Source organism: Heloderma suspectum, chromosome 1 (genome assembly GCF_057233095.1).
Source record: "Heloderma suspectum isolate Gila_16-S chromosome 1, 16-S_ref, whole genome shotgun sequence".
NCBI lineage: Eukaryota > Metazoa > Chordata > Lepidosauria > Squamata > Helodermatidae > Heloderma > Heloderma suspectum.
In genome coordinates this window covers 144122183-144144573 of record NC_139458.1, presented here as the reverse complement: position 1 = coordinate 144144573, position 22391 = coordinate 144122183, and the positions used below count along the sequence as shown (strand labels likewise).

The 22391-nt window shown below is 44.9% G+C and overlaps 1 protein-coding gene and 1 long non-coding RNA gene across 2 annotated transcripts in view; one reads left to right on the top strand and one right to left on the bottom strand.

The window, feature by feature from the left end:
- Nucleotides 1-595: 595 nt before the first annotated feature.
- Nucleotides 596-22391, bottom strand: part of LOC146358239 (uncharacterized) — a 38378-nt gene continuing 16582 nt past the window's right edge. The window contains exons 3-4 of the long non-coding RNA XR_014787012.1: nt 1725-1871; nt 596-1356 (exon numbers count right to left, since the gene is read on the bottom strand). This is a non-coding gene — a long non-coding RNA (uncharacterized LOC146358239). The remainder of the gene's footprint in view (nt 1357-1724; nt 1872-22391) is intronic.
- On the top strand, nt 5297-21985 carry CATIP (ciliogenesis associated TTC17 interacting protein). The gene is made up of 10 exons (XM_084829432.1): nt 5297-5370; nt 7074-7251; nt 8952-9152; nt 11147-11202; nt 12077-12163; nt 13442-13612; nt 15665-15789; nt 18197-18273; nt 18580-18668; nt 19907-21985. Exons 2-10 carry the CDS (start codon nt 7155-7157, stop codon nt 20117-20119), a joined length of 1116 nt encoding a protein of 371 aa, XP_084685558.1. The 5' UTR covers nt 5297-5370; nt 7074-7154; the 3' UTR covers nt 20120-21985.

The window sequence follows — 22391 nt, the reverse complement described above, 5'->3', positions numbered from 1 at the left end:
GGTGGGCAACTTGGGCCTTCCAAATGTTTTGGCCTCCAACTCCCATCAGCCATAGCCAGCATAACTAATGGTAAGGGAACATGGAAGTTGTAGAACAAAACATTTGGAGGGTCACAAGTTGCCCATCCTTGTCTTAAGTAGTATTGTACCTGTTGTGTGGGCATGTGTGTAAATAAGTGAATGACCAAATAGAGATAGATTTAACACTCTGCACAGTACCTGCTCTTTTAATTTCTCTTACACACACACGCACGCTACAAGCCAATTCCTCCATCCTGAAATGACCCATATTCATCTTGGCCTCTGTTCATGATCTCTTTCATCCCAGCTGAGCCTCCACTCTCTCCATCCTCTTTAGTTACAATCTCAAGCTTCCTCATATTTTTGTTTTTTAGAGGACGGGTAAATGGACCCTGTCTGCGCCTTAGTTCTGATACAAATAACTGCATTATTATTTATTTAGCCATAGTGCATATCTGTTTGATGGGCAAGTTCAAGCATAGTTTTTTAGGGCCCAGTACAAACTTGTAACCCAGCCCCCCTCCCACATAGTTACTATGATCCCCCATGCCTACAATTTCACGAGTCAGGAAATAATAGTTTATATTTTAATTCTGAAATTACATTTTCTGCATTTCTGAAAATTACAACATGGCCTACAGTGGGGCTTTTCTGTCATGCTCCCAAATACACACACCCTTTGTACTATTTTTATTTAACGTAACATCCAATATGAAGAAAAGTCCTCCAAAGCTAGCTGACGATTTTGTAACATTTTGATTGGTCCTAATAAAGGTATTATCCTGTTTATGTTTTGATGTTTTTATTCTAATGGATCAGAGGTCTTTGTCATCACAAAATCATGAATTATTTCCCCAAAGTCAATTTCTCTTACAAGTTCACCCCCAATAGACAAAATAGCTAGGTGCCCCGACCATTCTTGCCCCATAGTAGAATGCCTGTGGTTTTTGATGAGTGCCAGCTTGCGGAAAGTTTTCTCAGCTTCTACCACAGTCACTGGCAGCATGCAAAAAATCTGTAGGCAATGAAAATTTCACTGAAAATTCGTCATTTTTGTAAATCTCATTCCCATAAGATAAATGGGGTAGTTCATTCTCTTTTCCAAAAACAGACTTGAAGGGTTTTTTCCCCAGACGCAGCATTTCAGTAGGAAAATTCTCAGAAAAATCTGTAGGATACTTGTGAAGCAGATATTTAGTTGGTCCTGTAAATCCTGCCAGCAGCACTGGCTCCCACTGGCTCTGGGATCAATGTCCCTGATTATTATGGTGCTTTGCCCCTCTCACCAGCACTCTCTTGCTCTTGTCTATGCACAAAGAATTCTGGGACTGGTAGCTGTTGAAAGAGAATGTCACAAAAGGAAGAATGCATATCTCTGTTTCTCAAATTACATGACCTAGTTCCTGGGCCGGCAATGTACTGTTCAGAATATTCTGCTTTAACACTGCTTCTGATCGGCTCTAGGAAATCTCACAAGATCTGGACAATAGATATATAGCTACAGAGAAATAAGTTGCCATAAATATCCTCAAGTATGATCTACAATTTAGATTCAATTTCCCCTCCCTCATAGTAATGAGGTTGTAGCCTGTGACAGTCTCCCCTGGATCTCTGGGCCCCAGTAAAATGCCCCCCATACTTGTGCTCTGTTGAGCGGGCAAAGGAGGACTGGTGGTTAAGGCTGCAAGCATGTATTCACTTACCTCTAACTAAGCCCCACTGAAATTAGTGGCGCTTACTTCTGAGTAGACAAGTATAAGCTTTCACTGTAAGTCAGCAGCTTTAGGTTCTTTTTCATTCAACCAAGGTCCCCAGGCATACGCTTTCGCTTACAGTATCAGTAATCCAATCTAGACAGAGGGCAGAGAAGACATGGGGGCTGTCTTCAGGACCGATTTAATACAAAGTGACATCGTCACCAATCCACTGCCAACCAGCCGCTTCCCTCTTAAAAAGCCACATTTTCTGAAACTCCTTTTACTTTTTTTTTTTTTTACTGAAAGCGGCTCTCTGGCAGTTTTACCACAGTGTGCCATGTGTCCCCCCCACACACATTAAATCCTGGGCATCCCTCTGTGACCTGGCAGTGATGTGGTCAAGGGGTGGGATGCCCCATTCCCTCGTTTCCCCGATGGAAGTAGTTTTTCCCATTGAGAACATCCCTAGAAGTGCAACAGTGACCCCTCACATTACTGTAGTCATTCACCTTAGCTAGACACTCATTCACCTTAGCTAGCCTGCTTTTAATCTTTAACATATCCCCCTTCTGTGCATGTTTACGTAGAAGTAAGAAATAAATCTTGCTCCCCTGCAGTGAAAGGGTTAAAGGCTTATTTTAGTAACTCCCCCTAAAGCACTCTTTCACATCTTTTGCTCTCTTAAATTGCTATTGGATGTTGTGCTTCTTTGATGTTCTGTAGTTTCTCTGATGTAAAGTCGGTTCTCTGTTGATATGTAAAGTCCCTTCTCCGCTTTATCACAGTAATGCACTTTCAGGTTTACGGAGCTTCTCAGTGCAAGCAGGAGAAAGGGAGAAAGGGGGGATGGAATCAATAAGCAAAAGTGCACACATGGGGGGAATGGGGTGGGAGCAATAATTCTGTGGCAATTGCTGGAATGCTGTGAAATTGGGCTGCGGGGAAGCTCTCAGAGGGACCCTTCAGATGCTGTGCTGGAGAACTGGGGATTTTGGCTTCTTTGGGGAAATCTGCACACATGGGGAAAATTAGTTGCTCTCTATTCATAATAATGTAGCAGCAGGGGGGAGCCTGGACAGGGGTGGGAAACAAGCCTCTCTCACTGGTTGAGCAGCCCCTGCCAGTTTGATAACATTCAGTTCTACTCCACTCCACCCGGAAGTATGTTCCTTTCAAGCACCTCTGAAAACCAGATTTTAAAGGTACGCCACACTTGGCTTATCTTGCTTCGGTGCCCCTGACAGACCAAAGCCGATTGCATGAAAATCCTGTTAATACTCCAATGCGCTTCTCATTCCATTGTCGTGAAGATTCCCCCACAGTCTGAACCTGTTGCAGTTAGATGTTTGCTTTGAGACATGAGGGACAAACGTAAATAGTCAAAGGTGGAGAGACAGAAGGGAAGATATTGGGATGGATAGAGGGACTGAAATATAATAGATCAGATAGGTATGGATAGATAATTGATAGATTTGGCAGATAGATGGCTAGATACAGGGATGGCTGTGGATACTACGCAGGGATACACCACTTCAGTGTTTCAGAACATCTTTCTCCCACCAACTGTCCTTCTAGTAATTATACAAACAGTATTTGTAAGCACCAGTTGTTTATATATATTAAATATCAATGTAATCCTGGAAGTATGCTCTCTATTATACCAGTTTGGCTAATAGAATACTAGTCTTCTTGCCTTGGTTCTGGCTCTAATAATTTTACATGGATTTTAAAAAATTAATATTTTATTGTGAATTTTTACAAAACAAAACAAACTGAAAACATTACAAAATCTAAAAAAAGACAGAATTAAATAAAAATACAAATACAACTACATGTTCAAAATCCTCAGTTTCTAACATTACAATATTCGAGAAAAAAAGGGGGGGGGAAGGTTACACATAAACTTCAGTAAAAGCAGACCAAATATCCACATATAAGTCCATTTGCAAGTTACACCTACATGCTTTCAAATGTTGCTAGTGTTGTTAAGTCTCCATTGCATTATAGGTGGTGAGCTTGTATCCTTCCAATATCGTAGTATCAGTCATGGATAATGATGAACTGAAATCCTGAAAATCATGATATAGGGGAGCTGGATTTGTATGATGCAAACAAAAAGCAACAGACTTGTGAAATCTAAATTTTAAAGAGGTGTTTTTAGGATGGCAGTGATATCCATGTGTCACTCTTAAAATTCTTTAGTAATGTGCTCTAGCCACAGGGAAGACCCAGTTTGTTCACAGGGCTCATTCTTTAGGCACAGAGATTACTTAGGCTGGATCTACACTTACCGCCTTTTTTTTGCTTCCAATGAGGTTTCACTGCCTGCCTTTCACACTACGCAGTACCTGCCTCGAATTGGAACCGGAATTTCCCACTTCCCTGCTCCCGCTTTCAATACCCTAATATCCCGGTATTTCTCTTTAATGTGCTCTGATTTTCCGCCTTCGCTACCGTATCCGGTCGTAGTCCCCTCCCCCGCCTGTCCATATACGGTGGTGTTTGTATTTCCCTCCTGTTCAATCACAGCTCTCGATGGCCCCATGTCTTCTTCTGGCTACTGATCGCATAGCTTCCTCAGCAGCCCCCGTTTCCTCAGCAACAAGCAAAGGGCTGGATGTGCGCGCGCTTGTCTGATCTCGGAAGATCAGACAAGTGCGTGCAGGAAAACAGCAGGAAAACAGCGCAGCGCTCGAGTGTGAACTGAGCTCGCACATTCGATGAAGCACTGCAACGGGGAAAATGGGTGAGTGTGAATAATTACGTTTTAATGCGAGAGCATTTAACCCAATGGGACACCGAATTCATTGTGATGGCAGGGACAATGTAGATCGGCCCTAAGTCTCCTGCTTAGGAGTTTTCTCTATGTTTTTTACTTGTGTGAGATCTGCTGCAGAGGCACTGCATTTCCTAACTACTTAAAGTGTGACATTTAGTGCTTGGGGAAATGGGATATTTCCAGCAGGTAGTGTATGCTTTTCTACTGTGATTGCTGGAATGTGGCTACATGAATGTCAGGGTACCCATGGCATCTTCCCTCTGATGCAGTGAGTGATAAGTAACACAACCTAATCCATGTCCTTGCTATTTTGTGAACTTGCTTTATATATATATATATATATATATATATATGGTGGCTTTGAGCTCATTCAAACCCCAGTACTTGTGCATTACTCTCCACACTCAGTCCTGCTATTTTTAAAATACTTTTATCTTATTTTGCTTTTCTAAACCATCATTTGGGGTGGTTTGCTTTGCTCCTCATATGTAGCGCTTATGTAGTACATACCCAGCCAGGTTTCTTGCAGCCAGGCCATTCTTCCTCCCTATCCATTATATGCCATCATTATACTGTCCCTGGATCAGGACTTCCACAAATATTGTGCAAAGGATTACATGTGAAGACATGTCTTGTTTGCTTGTGCAGAAAGGTTTAAAACACACGCACACCACCACTATACCTTTTTTATTCTGACAAGTGTTTGATGGCAAGATTTCTATCCACCTAACAGTTCCTGTCCCTGTTAGGGGAAAAGCTGCCTTCCTTACTGTCAACCCCAAGTCTTGTCCCTTTAAGAGGTGGGGAGGAAGGCTGTTGGTATGGAAACCAGTGGATACATTGCAGCTTCAGCTTGGAAGGGAAGAAAACACAGTGAGTCTATAGGAAGCCTCAAGACTAATGTGGGGCTGGGGGTGGCTTCCCTCTGTCTTCTCTAGGCTCATCCCCTTCTTGGGGAGCCACTTGGGTGGGCTGGAAATACCTGGGATGGAAGCTGCTGGGGGGGGGTAGCATTTGAGGTATGCAGTGGGAGGGTGGGTGGCTAGCTGCTTCAACAGGATGCTGTACAGAAGGAGTGTGAGAGGCAGGAAATATGTGGGGTGTTGTAGCCATTCCCTCCGCACTCCCGCATTCAGATATTGGTTTCATTGATGAATGAACTGCCATGCTGGGAACCATCCAAGTATGATCAAAGTAAAAGAGAAAGTCACAATCTTCATTCCCTGTTCAGGACAATGGGAGATTGTCCGGGAGCCCCAGGAATTCCCATCTCTGAAGTCTGGGCCATTTTGACCCATTTTAAACCAAATTGAATTTATGCCATCCTCTCCTAGATTCCTCTCTTGATGGGCACAGTTTTAGCTTGTGATTTTATATGCAGGATAGTGTGGTGCGATGCTTGGTCATTTTGCAATATCCGTGCCTATCTTTGTTACACTGGATCATATGCTGCCTCTACTTCAGACATCTCTCTTTTCCACTGCTGACCCAGTTGTTACTTTCTTGTTTGGCCCTGGCTAGGATTTTGTTGTACCTCCTAATTTGCCTGCTTATTGTTTGTGTAGGCCTGAATTCTGTGTTTGGTGAGAGCCTGGTTTATCTTTGTGCCATGCCCCTGTGCCGTTCCAGTTTTTCCAGAATTCCACTTCTGTTCAGGGTTCTATAGCAGCTCATTTATCACAATATTCATTTTCTCCAGAATTTCTTGTGGAGGATTATGACTGATGAATTATACTTTCTATGGAGCAAGGGAAAGGAGAAGGTATCAAGGAGACAAAAGACACAGTTTTATATTGGTTTAACTGTCACAGCTTCTCTCAAAGAGTCCTGGGAACTATAAGAATTCTGTTAGAGACCCTTCCCTCACAGAACCATAGATCACATAACATGGCTCTGCATGTTTCCTCCGAAGTAAATCCCACCATGTTCAACAGGTCTTTCTCACAGGTAACTGTGCATAAGGTTTCAGCCTTAATGTGGTTGGTTTGCTTAACTGGCAAAACAATTTCCATAATATGCAAATTAGGCTGCCTGGATTTAGGTGATACAGCAATGCTATATAAAATATGTGGGCAGCCAGCAGGTGGGCCACAAATAGGATTGAAGAAAAGTACATTCTATGTCATTTACAAAGGAATTTTACATCACAATCCTATGCATGTCTACTTACCCCAGGTAAACGACTATAGGATTGCAGCCTCAAGTTATGACTGCACCAGCTATATACAATGCTACATATCTGAAAAGTTGTAATAACCTTGGATACTAGGATTGCAGCAATAAAGCATCATAGCAGGCTGAATTTATTCCACTTGCCTCACACAGCATGTGGCTACATCCACAGAAGCAGTTAAGCCAACTTTCTTCAACCTGGTGCCCTCCAGTTGTTTTGGAGTTCAACTCCCATCAGCCCCAGCCAGCATGGCCTATGGTCAGGAATGCTGGGAGCCACAGTCAAAAACATTTGGAGGGCCCCAGGTTGGGAAAGGCTGAGTTAAGCATAACTTATTGTTAGGATGAGTGTGCTAATTATTATATCTGCTACTTCTTTTGCATAATCCACATCCTCTTTTCAGAATTCCTCCCCCCAGACCTGTGGGAAGTGCATCCCTCTCACATTCACCTGCTCCAAGACTTGAAATTCTCATCTCCCCACAATGCAAAAGAAGACCTCAAAAGGTGTGATAGAAGAAGCACCAATACAGAAAATGCCAGCTGCCAGCAAGGGGGCAGTGGACTTCCTCTCACTTATTGGTGGGTATTTTTTTTCCTCAAATCTATACCGCCCAATAGCCGAAGCTCTCTGGACGGTTCACAAAAATTAAAACCACCAAATGCAGCATAAAACAAAATATAAAAGCTTAAAACCACAATATAACGGTACAACCAAAACAAAACCTAGCAGCAATGCAGAGATTTAAAATACAGATCTAAAGCACCAGAGCTAAAAGATTAGGATTGCTGGGGCTCTTGTACACTGTTCATTTCAGAATTGTTCCCTATGTAAGTGGGGTGATTGACAGCATTTGTAGTAATGAATTTTGCAATGTAGGAGTCTTGGGGCCAAAGCAGACATTACACTAAGTGCATCCTTGGGAAACAAGTCTGGGTGTTTTGTTTATTATCCATAGTAGGGGTGCAGGGGGCAGGGTGGATCTTTATCAGGATCTTCCCTCCCCAGCTGCAGTTCTCACCCCACCCTAACCCACCCACACATGCTTCTATAAACCCTGAAAAATAGTCCCATTGTTGCCAATGAGAGCTTTTCCCCCCAGGGCTAATAGCAGGTTTAGGAGAGGAGGCAATTTTCATCAGGTGTGGGAGGTAAGAGTTAAACCTCCCCTCCCCATGTGCTGTGGTCCCAACAAAAATAGACCCCACCCCCTGCAGCTAACTTTTTATATATTTGGACGTAAGGTGCATTATACATTAGTGTGGGCACAAATCTATCTATTTTAAGGAAAGTCAAATTTCCTTTTAACCCCTGAAGCAAAACCATGCTTCTGATGTCAAGCCAGCCCCCAAACAAAGTGCCTAATCCCCCCCCATCCCAAAATTGCTATTTCTAATTGTCATGAAGCTTGGCTCCTAGTCTTCCATACTCATGTCTTGGCATCTGCCTGACCCAATGCTACCGTTTTTTCATAAGCCCTCATAGTCCACTCACCCCTCCTGCCTTGAAAAGGAAAGGTGGTGGGTTGTAAAGGCTTTATACTGGACTGGTGTCATCTAATTTGTGAGCCACCATGTCGGCCTGGAACAAGCCAAAAGCTTGGATAGACACACTTTAAATAAATAATAACAAAGGCTGAATAATGGCAAATTCCAGTTGTTTAGAAGACTTTTTGGATAAAGTTTGAGTCCGTTTTAGTTATATAATGGTTAGTGGCCCCTGGATGATTTGGATTTTAAGTTGCCAGACTGAGTAACAAGCAGGTATCTCCTAGAGTTGGAATATGAAGCTTATGTAGCTAGAGTACAAGGCAGGCCGTCTTCCCCTCTACACGCACGCACGCACGCACGCGCACTCACACACACACACACACACCCCACCTTAAAGGGCTTCTTAAAAGGCCATGGGTGAGCACCAGGCACATCTAGGCCTTCTCAACAGGCAAGCCTTAAGCAGGAGAGTGAAGGAGCAATAAATGGACTCTGGGAGGCTCCAGACCTAGGAGCCTCTTTCCTTCTCCCCTTTGACTGCAGATGATTTAACACCTCCAAAGAGATCCTGGTGTGGATCTTAGGTCCTCTGCTCAAGAATGTTAGGGGTGGTTTTGCCCCAACTAGCATAATGCTCCCCTATATTTGTGTGTACCTAGTCTTATTTTTGGCATCCACCAACAATTACTGGTATCCATGCTTGAGGGACATTTTTTTCCATTCTGAGAGAGAGCAGGTAGAACTCTCTCTATCTCCCCTGAGTGATGAAGTTCAACCGTCTCATCTCTCAGAAGCAAAAGAGGTCAAGCCCTGCCTTTTTGAAGAATCACTGGTTGCCGTCTCTGAGAATGGACAGACCATAGGAATGTTCTCCATCTCAGTGGAGTGGGCTTGCTATTCACTGGATGGCTGGCAGGAAGAAGACTGTTACCTGGTCCGCGCAAGCAGCAAGGGGACCATCGATGGCATACCTTGCACAACCTCCATTACAGGTAACTTTGTAGGAAATTTGACCAAAGGAGGGTGGTACAGAAAAGGGAAAGACTGGGCAAATTCATGGGCCCAAATAAAACCTTCAAATCTCAAGTTTTAAAATGGGTGGCATGGGACCTGGAAAACTATGGATGCAGCGAAAGAGCTGTAATATTAGGGAATGAGGAAGCTAATATATTTATTGCTTTTGTTTCTCAGTGCTGTTCCTCCTTATTCTGATCCTTATATTGCAGGGGTGGGAACATGTGGCCCTACAGAAGTTCTTAGACTGCAACTCCCATCAGCCCCAGCCAGCATGGCAATGGTAAGGGATGCTGAGAGTTGTCGTTCACAACCTCTGGAAGGCCACACATTACCCTCCCCTGCTATATGGTTTCCATAAAGCAATTCAGATATATAATGAGGTCTATTCAAAACTAAAAGTGTAAAATGTGTTGAATCCCACCACTAAGAAAACTGGGTTCAGCACCTTGGATAGCTCCCTTAGAGTTCTGACTGAAACCCAGAGCGGATTCACAGCCCCCCTGACATTGGAGCCACCAGCCCCCATGGATTGTGCCCATAAAGCTTATGTTATAGAAATATGTTTTGGATCAGATGCAAGGCTGGCACATTGAGCCTCCTCCTCTCCTCCAGACACCTCAATCTGGCTGTATCTCTGACTGGAAGAGTAACAGGGAAAACCCAGATGGAAAACACTGGAGAGGCTGGTGTTGCGGTTGCCTTGTAAATAAAAAAAAAAGAAGTTGCCAGAAATCTGATCTGGGGGGGAAAAAGGAAAGGAGGACACAACACAGAATGCAACTGTTTGGAAGGGACATCTTCTGAGTTTTCCATAAAAAAACAAGTGTGCTTCCAGATGAGGCTTTTATCATGCAATTGCCGTGCTTCATTCACACAATTTTACAGGTGTCCAGATGGCATTGTCTTCCTCTCCTGTGTTTTCCCACTGCTGCTTCCATCTTTTTGCTTTCCACAAGAAAAAAAAATTAACAAATTTAAGGAAGAAAATATACAAGGAGGTTGCACAGTGCCTTTTGATTGGTGACACTAGGAGCTGTCTTTGGAAGTGCCCTGAGTGAATTAATGGTGTCCATTCCAAAGAAAACAGCTAATATGGAAGCAACACAATCACAGTAAGTTTGACAGTTGCCACAGTAGCCTCTAGCAACTATCAGACAGTAACCTGGTGTGCAAAATAATGGAGGGGGAAATAAGCCATGATGGTTTATTTCCCCTGCCACGCATGTCAGTTGCATGCCAAGGGAATTTGCATTGTGCAAATTCAGAGCCAATGTGGTGTAGTGGCTAGAGTGTTGGACTGGGAGCCAGAAGATCCGGGTTCTAGTCCCCACTCGGCCATGGAAGCTCACTGGGTGACTTTAGGCCAGTCACAGACTCTCAGCCCAACCTACCTCACAGGGTTGTTGTTGTGAGGCTAAAATGGAGACTAGGAGGATTATGTACGCCACCTTGGGTTCCTCAAAGAGGAAAAAAAGTGGGATATAAATGTAATAAATAAATAAATAAAATTTGAATTTCCCTTGCCAGCACAGCTTGTCATGTCATGAGAACCTGGTGAGGGTGGCTTGTTGCCATGGTTAACAAACCACCCCAGAACCCGAAAACAGCCCTTGGGTTCCGGGTGGCAGGAAGCCACCCTGACCAGGTTTTCATGACACGGCAAGCTGACATGGCAAGCTGCGTGCCAAGGATAATTATACAAATCCCACCAGCACGTGCGGCTGGGGAAATAAGCCCCCGTAGCTTATTTCCGCCTCCATGATCATGCAAACAGGGCCATAGCTTTTGGCAAATTGAGAAGAATGTGTGGGTAGATTCAGGGTTACTTTTTGAAAACTGGGCTATTTTGTAGAGTAATAAGAAAGGGGAAACTTGAGTTTGCAGGCAGGATTGGCATGCTGGGATACACAAGAGGGAGTGAGCAGATGACGTTAGCCTTGACTGCTTATTTTGTTTCTTTCTGTATCAGGATATATAACAAAGAGACTGGAGACTGTGGAGCAGCACACAAAGGAAAGTGTAAGGGTAAGTACCTTACTTTTTTGTGTTCCCCGACCCCTCCCCATTAGCCAGCAGGGAGCCAGATAGCACCTGAACATCTGCATCCCTGGCAAGATTTCTCCGCTCTGAGAGAGGTGCCAGTTGGTAGTGCTGATCATGGCAAAAGAACAGCAGAAATTCCCACAAAGAGAAGGTGCTCACCAGCACAAAGGTTTGGCATTGCCATCGCTAGCATGTACTGCAAAATCACTTTGGGTGCGCATTATTGCTGCTGAGCCCCTGATGCTTTCACACCTTAAATTTGGAAGCACTCCAACGAGGATGTCCCCCCTAAAACAAGATACTAACCTGTTTTCTTATTTTATCCATCCCCCGTCCCCCTCACCCAAGGCCTAATATGCACGCCCTTGCTAGACACTCTGCACGTGTACCCCTCATCTTCATCGCTAAGCAAACCATACCACCCAACAACATTTTGAGGAAAGGGGGAGATGTGGGAAAAGAGAAGTCCTGTGGATCAGTAACCAGTTTGAAAAAACAGAAAGCAGGGAGTAGGAATAAATTATTGTTGTTGCAATGGAAGGATTTAAACAGTGGGGTTCCCCAAGGATCTGCATTGGGACCAGTGCTTTTTAACTTGTTCATAGAAGTCCTCTGCTTTGTGTCTAATTCCCTGAAGCTGTTTCTTGTGCCTTGCTGTGGGGGACAATATGAAAGTAAGCAGGGTTTCAGGAGATCCAAGGGGGCTTCAAAAAGGGAAGTAGTCTCCAACCTCTACTTGTCCATAGTCTTCTGTCTTTCCAGAGAGGCAAAATCCCTCCACAGAGTCTGTGGCCTGAACCTGGGCGCAAGGCTGGCCTTGATGGGTCATCTTGGCTGTGCTTACTCTTTCCCACAGTTTAAGGAGCATCCAGTGGAAACCAGGACCCACGTGGTGAAACGCCAAGGCCAGCTTTTTGTGAGCAAAACCATCGTGGAGAGAGATGTGAGTAAAGTGAGCTACTCCTAAAGCGCCTGGAAAGCCAGACCCAATCCCCTCCTCCTCCAGTTTGAAGGCAATTCCACAGGCAATTCATAATGCTGAACTGGATGTAACATAACCAGGTTCCATAGTTGCTACTGGTAGGGATGGATGAATCAATCTGTTTCTTGTTCATGTTGCTTTTGCATGTGTTCACCCAAAAATCTGTTCCATCCCATTTCCACATTGATCTTCAATTCTTTCTTTTTTTTAATCCGCACCAATTTTTGCATTTAATACATATTTTTAAACAATTTCCTCTCAAAATAACCTTTTAAAATTTATTTTAGTATGATATTTGAGGTAAGAACAGTGTCAGAACATTCAAGAAACGGGTTCCGATCTGCACAATAGTCTGGGTGGTGCAGATCACGTCAGTTCATATCAGGATTTGCAAAGACTAAATTCCTCAAGCACCCTTAGTGACTGTCCCCTAGTGATAGGGATAAGGACATCTTTAGTAACTGGTGCCACTGTTATAACCAGGGCTGTAACATTGGACAAGTCACTGTGTCATAGTCTTATCTCATAGGCTAACGATCACGCAGCCCAGCCTTCTCCAGAGGCTGGGGAAGGCTGCTCCAACATTATAAATAGCAATGTTATTATATTTACGCGCGCAAGCACACACACACTGTATATGTGTGTGTGTGTGTGTGTGTACATATATATATATATATATATATATATATAGTTGCAGATATGGGTGGGAGCTGAGGTCAAGGAATCGTGCTGACCTAATGCCACCTAGTAAATTTATAGCTATAATTTAAACTGAGAGCCAGTGTGGTGCAGTGGCAAGAGTGTTGGACTAGGAGCCGGGAGATCCGGGTTCTAGCCCCCACTCAGTCATGGAAGCTGGGTGACTTTGGGCCAGCCACAGACTCTCAGCCCAACCTACCTCACAAGGTTGTTGTTGTGAGGATAAAATGGAGAGGAGGAGGAGAATGTATGCCACCTTGGGTTCCTTGCAAGAAGAAAAAAGGTGGGCTATAAATGCAATACATAAATAATAAACTGAGGACTTCCCAATTCACAGCCCTAGCTACTATGCTGCACCAGCTTTCATAGTAGTCAGGGGGCAAACAGCAGCAAGATCATGGCCTTCCGTTCTCGTCCTACCACCAAGGAATGTTTAGGCTTGTCTGGAGTTCCAGGAGCACCATCTGTAAGTCCTGAGGCTTTTTCACTGAGACAACCTGGTTGCTGACTGGGATGTCTTCCTTTTCCTCTCTCCCACAGGAAGAGATCCATGTTGACACTTTTTCGTATAAATGTGCACAACTTCAGGGTCTAGTCTCGGAGTCTGCCAATCTCTTGCTGCTGCGGGTGATGGCCAGGAGGCAGGCTGTACCGCAGGATGCCATTTTCCTCTCATTTGACATTGACCAGCACATCTGTACCTCCACCTATGTAAGTGTGACTGGTGGATGCAAGGGCCACATTAGAGTGGGGCACTTGGCCATGTTGGGAACTTATGGGGAAGTCTGTCTCGGGGAAAGGCCATAGCTCAGTGGTAAAGCACATGCACGGCATGCAGAAAGTCCCAGGTTCAATCACCGGCATCTCCAGATTGGTTTGGGAAGGCCCCCCATCTGAAACTCTGTTAAGCCACTGCCCATCAGTGTAGTCAGTACTGAACCCAATGGACCAATTATCTGACTCGATATAGGGCAGCTTCCTATGTTTCCTCTGGCTTTCTTGCACCACTTGTCTAGCTTTTCCCAGCATATTGACTCCAGCTCCTTAAGTTTTCCTAAATCACAGGACTGGAATTGGTAGGGAAATTACAGTGATCAGGAAAAATAAGTTCATCCACAGGATAGGAGGCCAGGGTGCTGAGATACAAGATTGGTTGGTGCTGGTGCTGGTCAGGAATGAAGCCCAGATTCTATCCAGAATTCATAGGGCCAGCTCTTGGACAGAATATCCAAGCAAAGGTAGATGGACTGTCCTTGTCCAGGGGGCTGTCTTCGTGAGCAATTTGGTGCAAAGTTACAGCGGTCTGAGGTCCTTCGCAAAATATGTCACCAGTCTGCTGCCAACCAGCTGCTTCCCTCCTGAAAAGCTATATTTTCTGAAACTCCTTTCACTCTTTTTTTTTTTTTTTTACTGAAAGCGGCTTCCTGGCAGTTTTATCACAGTGTGCTATGTCCCCCCCACCCCTGCATTAAATCCTGGGCATGCCTCTGCAACATGGCAGTGACATGGTCAAGGGGGTGGGATGCTCTATTCCCTCTTGTTTCCCCAACGGAAGTAGTTTTTCCCATTGAGAACATCCCCAAGAGTGCAGCAGTGACCCCTCACATTACTGCAGTAGTGGGGACACTCATTCACCTTAGCTAGCCTGCTTTTAATCTTTAACCTATCCCCCCCTTCTGTGCATGTTTACTCAGAAGTAAGAAATAAATCTCTGTTCCCCTGCAGTGAATCTTTAACATATATCTCTATGCATTCAGAGCCAGGGTATTTCGCTAAAGCGTTCAAGGCCAACTTTAGTAACTCACCCTAGTTAACTCACTCTTTTGCTTCTCCAATGCTCTCTTAAATTGCTATTGCGTTGCTGTGCTTCTTTGATATTCTTTAGTTTCTCTGATGTAAAGTCATTTCTCTGTCGTTATGTTAAGTCTCTTCTCTGCTTTATTGCAGTAATGATCTTTTGGGTTTATGGGAGCTTCTCATTGCAAGCAGGGAGAGGGAGAAAGGGGGGTTGGAAGCAATAACTCCATGACACAGTGCTGGAATGGGGCAAAATTGGGGGGCTGGGCTGCTGTCAGGGGGAGTCTTCAGGTGCTCCATTTGAGAATCAGGGATTTTGGCTTCTCAAGGCAAAAGTGTGCACCTGGGGAAAATGGGGTGAGAGCAATAACTCTGTGGCAGATTGTTGGAATGTGGTGAAATTGGGAGGCTGGGATGCTCTCATGAGAAGCCTTCAGATGCTGCACTCAAGAATCAGGGATTTTGGCTTCTCAAGGCAAAAATGCACACATTGGGGAAAAGTGGGGGGAGATAATGTAGTAGCAGGGGGAGCCTTCAGAATTGTGAAGTAGTTCCTTTCCATTCATAATAACGTAATAGCAGGGGGGAACCTGGACAGGGGTGGGAAACAAGCCTCTCTCATTGGCTGAACAGCCCCTGCCAGGTTGATGACATTCAGTTCTACTCCCCCACCAACTCACCCAGAAGTATGTTCCTTTCAAGCGCTGTGTGACCCCTGAAAACTGGATTTTAAAGCTACAGTACACTCAGCTTATCTTGCTTCATGTGCCCCTGATGGACCAAAGCCAATTCCATGAAAATCCGGGTAATACTCCAACACACTTCTCATTCCATTGTCGTGAAGATCCCGCCCAAACTGGACCCAAAGATGCAGTCCAACTGATATTAAAGTTAACAATGTGCTCTCTGTAGCAGCCAGAGCATTGCTGCCTCAGTACCCCTTCTCATTCACCAATCCCTTCCCAGAATGCCCTGGGTTTCCAGAAGCAACAAGTGGGCAAAGAGGAGGTGGATGTGTTTGTGATCGAGAGAGCTGTGCACGCTGTGGATGTGGTCCCGCTGACCTGGCAGTTCTACTTCCTGTCGGATGGGTAAGGAAGCTCCAATGTAATCTCTTGTGCTCAGCCCTTCCCCACATACAGTGCAATTATCTCCCTCTGCCTTAGTATATCCACTAACAGTCTTTTCTATTGCCTTCTTACTGGTGAGTTTCAGTGCTTGGTGCAGAAACTGGTTTTCTTTGATCTTCAAGACCTTTTAAAATTAATTTCATATAATTTAATTCATTATATTTCTGTACCGCCCCATAGCTGAAGCTCTAAAGGCGGTTCACAAATCATTTTTTATTGGAGAAATATCTTGAGTTAGTTACTTTATGCCCACTCCCATAGTGTACAGCCTGTGTGTACTGAACCTCCCTACCCACTTATTTATTATTTCAACTGAAGAACTATACATAAAAGAATAATTATTACCATTTGTATATGAAACAACATAAAAATGTAGGTGGAGAAAAGAGGACGCATATTTCTTCAAATGCTTCTAGGTAGTATTTCCAGATCTATGTTCACAGGAGTGGCCAACCTATGGCCACTCAAGATGTTGTTGCACCCCAGCAGCCCCAGCCAGCATGACCAATCATCAGAGATGATGGAGTTGTAGTCGAAGAACATCCGGAAGGCCACATGTTGTCCACCCCTGTAGGGTTTATGGTGTTTTCAACCCCAAGACTGGTACCATGTGTCTCCCTGAATGGATGGCAGCTCCCACAATTCTTTGCATGACTCCTGCCACAGCAGAGCACTCTAGGAGTAGGACTGACAAGTCCTCTTGGAGACAGTGCCTCCACCTTAAAATGCTGTGAGACACCAAGGGGGTGTCTCCACAAGCAATTTACTGTGGGTTTGCTGTTTTTGGAGGTTGTTTGGGGCACATGACGTCGTGGACATCCCGCAGCCACCCTGGAGTTTTGCACTGAAAAACCAGTCTTTCTGAGACTACTTTTAGTCCAATTGTTTTTCTTAATTCAGCTCGGCTGCGCTTCTGTTGCGGTGTGCACCAACCCTCCTCATTTACTCCAGCATGATAGCCCTGGCCAGGGGTGTGTCTTTCACCTGGCCATGACTTCACTAACCCCGGTCAACGGGTGTTTCCCTAATGTTTTCCCCACCTGTGTTTCCCCAATGTTTCTGCCATTTTGCATATTGAACTTGAGTAGCTATATCCCTATAGCATTATAGCACTATTGCAAAATAGTGCACTTGAACGGGAGTAGCTATTCCGCCTATAGCACTATCATGAAATAGCGCTTTTGAATGGGAGTAACTATACCTGCTATTGTGCTACTGCGGTTTCAGAGGGACAGTAATTTTTTTAAAATTGCGGGGAATCAGGCATTGGTTGCAGAGGCAGGCACTAACACACACTGGCTGGAGAAAGCAGAAAGGGTGGAACAAGGTGAGAGTGGGAGGGAGTGGGTGGGAGGGAGGGAACAGGCTCTCTGGGTGATGACGTGGATGAGACTCCACCCGGTAGCCACCCAAACAATTCACAGTAAACTGCTGTGTGACCCGCCAAGACCCCCAGGCTAGTTTTGGGATAATCCAGGCTTCCAAGCACCATGTGTCCTCAGACAGAGCAGATTCAACCCCAGTAAAAACTACAGCACAGTGGAGAGCGAACAAAACCCATTGCCGTGGAGATCCCCCCCAAGAAAGGATGCAGCACTACACACACACCTACACATCTGTTCCTGTCCTGTTCCCTTTCCCTGCCATCCTCCCTCAGATCAAGACTCTAATTTCAGTTGGGGGGGGGCATTTCTCCTGGAGGGAGGTGGCAAGAGGTGCAGTGGCTGCATCCTTTCACAGTGCTTCAGGGCACTTGCAAGTATAGGCACTGCCTCTGGCTGAGATCTTGGCAAGCAGAACGGAATGTAAAACTTTTATACCCTAACAAAAGGGAAGCTTCTGTTTCCTACCACAGTGGCAGTATCCTTTTAAAGGAGTGGGCAGAGAGAGAGAGGAAAGAGTGTACCCACCACCAACACACATTTTCCAGTTGATCTCCTGATAGAAACTGCTTATGTCAAAGCAAAGGGAATTCCCACTCATAGCTAAGAACCTAAGAAGAGCTCTGCGGGATCAGACTGAAGGCCTGTCTAGTCCAGCATTCTCTTCACATAGTGGCCAACCAACTGCTTGTGGGAAGCCCACAAGTAGAATATGAGAGCAATAGCACCTTCCCACTCATTTTCCCTAGCAACTGGTATACAGAGGAATACTGCCTCCGATCCTGGAGGCAATATAGAGCCACCATGACTCGTAGCCATTGATAGCTGTGGCACAACCCATGACGATCCATTCACAGTCCATCCTGAAGGCACCAGAGTCCCATGCAGCTACAGTCCTGTGGGGCTCCTGCCTCTCTCTTGCTGTTTCACAGTCAAACGTGGAAGGGTCCAGCTGCCTAGTTATCCTTCTTGCCTCCTCCACCCAGGCACTTATCGCGTCGTGTCCAGGTTGGATCCCCGGCCACCATGGTGATCCTGCAGATGCCCATTCTGATTGACACAGGTAAACAGGAGCCTGAGGACTGCCCTCACCCATGTTCTTGCATGCGCTTCCCTCCCCAGGCAGTCTGGAATGGTCCCCAGTGGTGAGTGGGACCTTTGTTGGTGGTTGAGGGGAGCTCCATTGGTCTTCACCATGGGCAGCAGCTGGGAGTGAATCAACTGACTTTGTCAAAATGGCAGGAACACTTTCTCTTTCATTTGGCCATTGGGTATATATGAATTGCACTCAAGGCCATGACTTTCTATCTGGTGCCATCTCTAAATCTCATATTCCTAACATTCTCACCCAATTTCCATCCCTTCCCAGATGAACCAGACCCTCGTCCGGTCTTCGGAAAAATCCCCCTAGACTGGGAAGAGGATGTAGAGCTGTATTCCAAGTTCTTAGACAGAAAGGTGAGTGGCTGGAGGATTACAGACAACCTGACAGCTGGACATTGGCCCCCAATATGATGACTGCTGACCAACGGCCAAAGCTCATGTGATGTAGGAGATCTGTGACTGGATCACCCAGCATTTTTATTTTTACTTAAAAGCAACTGAGGTGGGGATGCAAATTGGATAGGAGCAGCTACACTGAGAGAGGAAGGGTTAGCCCTTCCCCCTGGCTCCAATGCTGTTCCCCCAATCTAAATCCTCCTCTCAAAACTTCTGTTTGCCCCGCAAGGGTGAAAAATATTGGCACCTTTTTCACAGCAGAAATAAATACCTATAAAGTCCCAGTATACTGGGACTTACTGCCTAGCAGGAAAGTGTAGGATTGCTGCCTGTCTGGGGAACTACATAGAGAAAAACACCAGTTGGATCTTGCCTAAATTAGCTGCACTCCGCTCTCACTTAAATCAATAGGAGTGAAGTCATGACTAAGTTGTCCCACTAATTTCAGTGGAACTTAGGTGCAGCTAAGTGTGAATCAAACCCCATGAGTTTGTGGTTTGGTACATAGTCTGGGGCTGGAGGAAAGGCATAGCAATAACCACGGGGGTTATTGGGTGGCTTGGCTGTGACAAGAATGCCAATGAGACAGAGTAGGGAGAATGGGGCAGACGTGCCCAGGAGCTGGGTGCCATGTTGTGTATGCACTGGGCATGCTAAGGTTATGCTTCCCAAGGGGCAGGAGTGTTTAGAGATGAAACATGATGGGTCTGTACTGTGTAGCTTAGCCATCACTTTGTTTTTGCCACACTGTGGGCTTCTTCACACAGAGTTTTTATCCTGTTATTGAGATTGGTTACTCAGGGAAGTTTGCGGCTCCTTTAGATGATGCCATTAACCTCAAGGGCATCTCCCACACTAAATTAACTTTATTCCATTTTTTTAAAAGATTGGAGATAATGAGCTATCAAATTATCGTGCTTGAGTTCCACTTGAGTTCCCTCCGTGAAAAGAGGAAAACCTGCAATAAGAGGAGAGACCACAGCGCCATCTAGCGGCTGTATAATGAAACATATGGAAGACTCAGATAAGGGGGGAAGGGGGGGGGAAGGAGGTGCGTGTAAAGGGTGTCCGTCATGATCCTGCATTTAAAATGGAAGCAGAAAGCCCTATTTTAAATGTCGGATTTTAGGCTGGTTTAGAGATGTTCTGTATTGCCCCGCTCTTCTAATAAAGGGGGTGGGGGTTCTTTCCTTCAGGAGGAGCTGCAAGCAAGCCATGCCACCTATGTGCGGCACCATCCGGAACTCAGTGCCCTGCTGGCAGACTTCCTACAGCTGCTACTCCTTCGCAAGCCGGATAATGTCATCACCTTTGCTGCTGAATTCTTTGCCCCCTTTTCAGCCCAGAACCCACCATGCAGGTCATTTCAGTCATCTGACAAGCCCAGCCCCTTTCGCATCCATGTCTAAATTATTCCAATGGAATAATAAAGATCCAGGGAATGACTCTGCATCTTTGGGGAACTGTTTCTGGAAGCTGCTGGGAGGCTCCTTGCCCAGAGGGGTGGATGACTACTCTTGTACCATCGGTGGCAGACACACAGCTTCACTGTCTCTCAAATTATGTTGGAGCGCTGCTATGAGTAGAAACTGCTAGGATTTCCTTGTAGGACACGGCTGAACTGCTGAGACTACAAGAGGGAAAGTGGCAGAAAACCTCTGGAATGTGACATTTTAAATCAAAAATGTCATTTGAAAGAATAAGAAAAGTCAAAATTTACAACAAATTTTCAAAACTTCTAATTTTGGTTTGAGCAACTGAAGTTCAACACAAAAACACCCCCCCCCCCAAGAACTGGAATTAACAAACAAGTGTGATCAAATACAATATTTTGTTTCAATTTTTGGAAACAGATAGATTTTTAACAGGCACATCCAAATATACATACTTTGAGTGGTGGAACAGCTAATGGCTGCAGAAGGATGCTCACTAGCCCCAGTTCAGTTGTACTGACAAACCATAGTTGGATCCAGGAAATTGCAGTTTATGACAAACTACAGCAGGGAACTGCTCATCCCTTCTCCTCTCACATTAGTGGGAAGAAAAGGGAAAAGGGAGGAATGTGCCAGCCCGAGGCTCTCACCTGCTCATTCTTGTAAAGACAAACCATGGTTTGTCATTACATCAGAATTGAGCCACTGTGTTTTGCTTATAAAAACAGTCTTGTCCCCAGGATCGAGCTCAGAGAAAACGAGTTCTGTGCAGGAGCTGGCTATGTACCGTGCTTATTGGCTGGGGGCATTTGATGCAACAGGCTCATCACCCCAGAGCAGTTTTTCAAGCCTTTAAAAGTTAGTGTTGTTTTTTAAAAATAAACAAACAAGGCATCAAATAAATGTTACATAAGCTAAACTTGCAAGTGTCTCTTAAAACATAAAAATAAACATGAATAGCCTCCCTGAAGCATGGGCGGAAATGCAAGACAGATGACTCAATCATGGGTTATATCATGTATCTGTTGAAAGCATTGCAAAATGAAACAGGAGGCATCACTCTGGCAGGTCCCCTTTTTCCTGAGCTATATCTGTCCTGAGGATACCAACATTTACTTTTGAAATATGTAACTAGCAAGCTCCCTATCCTATACAATTTTAGTTTTTTAAAAAAATTGTATTAGATGTTGTAACATTAAAAAAAAAACCACCACGGCATTTTGTTGTTCAGTCGTTAAGTCGTCGTTAAGTCGTGTCCGACTCTTCGTGACCCCATGGACCATAGCACACCAGACCTTCCTGTCCTCCACTCTCTCCTGGAGTGTGCTCAAGGTCATATTCATTGCATTGGTGATGCTATCTAGCCATCTCATCCTCTGCTGTCCCCTTCTCCTTTTGCCTTCAATCTTTCCCAGCATCAGGGTCTTTTCCAGTGAGTTTTCTCTTCGCATTAGGTGGCCAAAATATTTGAGCTTCAGTTTCAGTATCTGTCCTTCCAATGAGCAGTCAGGGTTGATTTTCTTTAGGATTGACTGATTTGACCTTCTTGCAGTCCAGGGGACTCGTAAGAGTCTTCCCCAGCACCACAGTTCGAAAGCATCAATTCTTCAGCACTCAGCCTTCCTTATAGTCCAGCTCTCACAGCCATACATTACTACTGGGAAAACCATAGCTTTGATTATACGGACCTTTGTTGGCAAAGTGATGTCTCTGCTTCTTACTATGCTGTCTAGGTTTGCCATAGCTTTCCTCCCAAGGAGCAAGCATCTTTTAATTTCATGGCTACAATCACCGTCTGTGGTGATCTTTGAGCCCAAGAAAATAAAATCTGTCACTGCTTCCATTTCTTCCCCTTCTATATGCCAGGAAGTGATGGGGCCAGATGCCATGATCTTCGTTTTTTTTATGTTGAGTTTCAACTTTTAAAAATGAAAAAGTGTCCCAAACTTTTCTGCCAGGAAAGATTAACATTTTACAGAGCCAGATGCATTCCCTTGGCATGCATTCCCCGCAGATAAGAGCACTGACCTATCTAGAGCAGCTCTACAAGGCCATTTTGCCTTGGAGAATTGGGACTTTTAATATTTTCTCCCTGTTACAAACTGTATGGACAGCTGTTAATTGTCCCTATAACAGAAGTCCTTTTAGTGCAGTATCTCATCCACCTGTTCACAGTAGCTGCTCAAGAAAGGGATTATCGCCTTCTGTACAGTAGGGGTGTGTGTGTGTGTGTGTGTGTGTGTGAGAG

Coding starts and splice junctions, on each gene's coding strand:
- CATIP (XM_084829432.1), top strand. CDS start 7,155: ATGCAAAAGAAGACCTCAAAAGGTGTGATAGAAGAAGCACCAATACAG. Junction 9,153..11,146: donor TTGCACAACCTCCATTACAG/GTAACTTTGTAG, acceptor TTTCTGTATCAG/GATATATAACAAAGAGACTG. Junction 13,613..15,664: donor ACATCTGTACCTCCACCTAT/GTAAGTGTGACT, acceptor ATCCCTTCCCAG/AATGCCCTGGGTTTCCAGAA.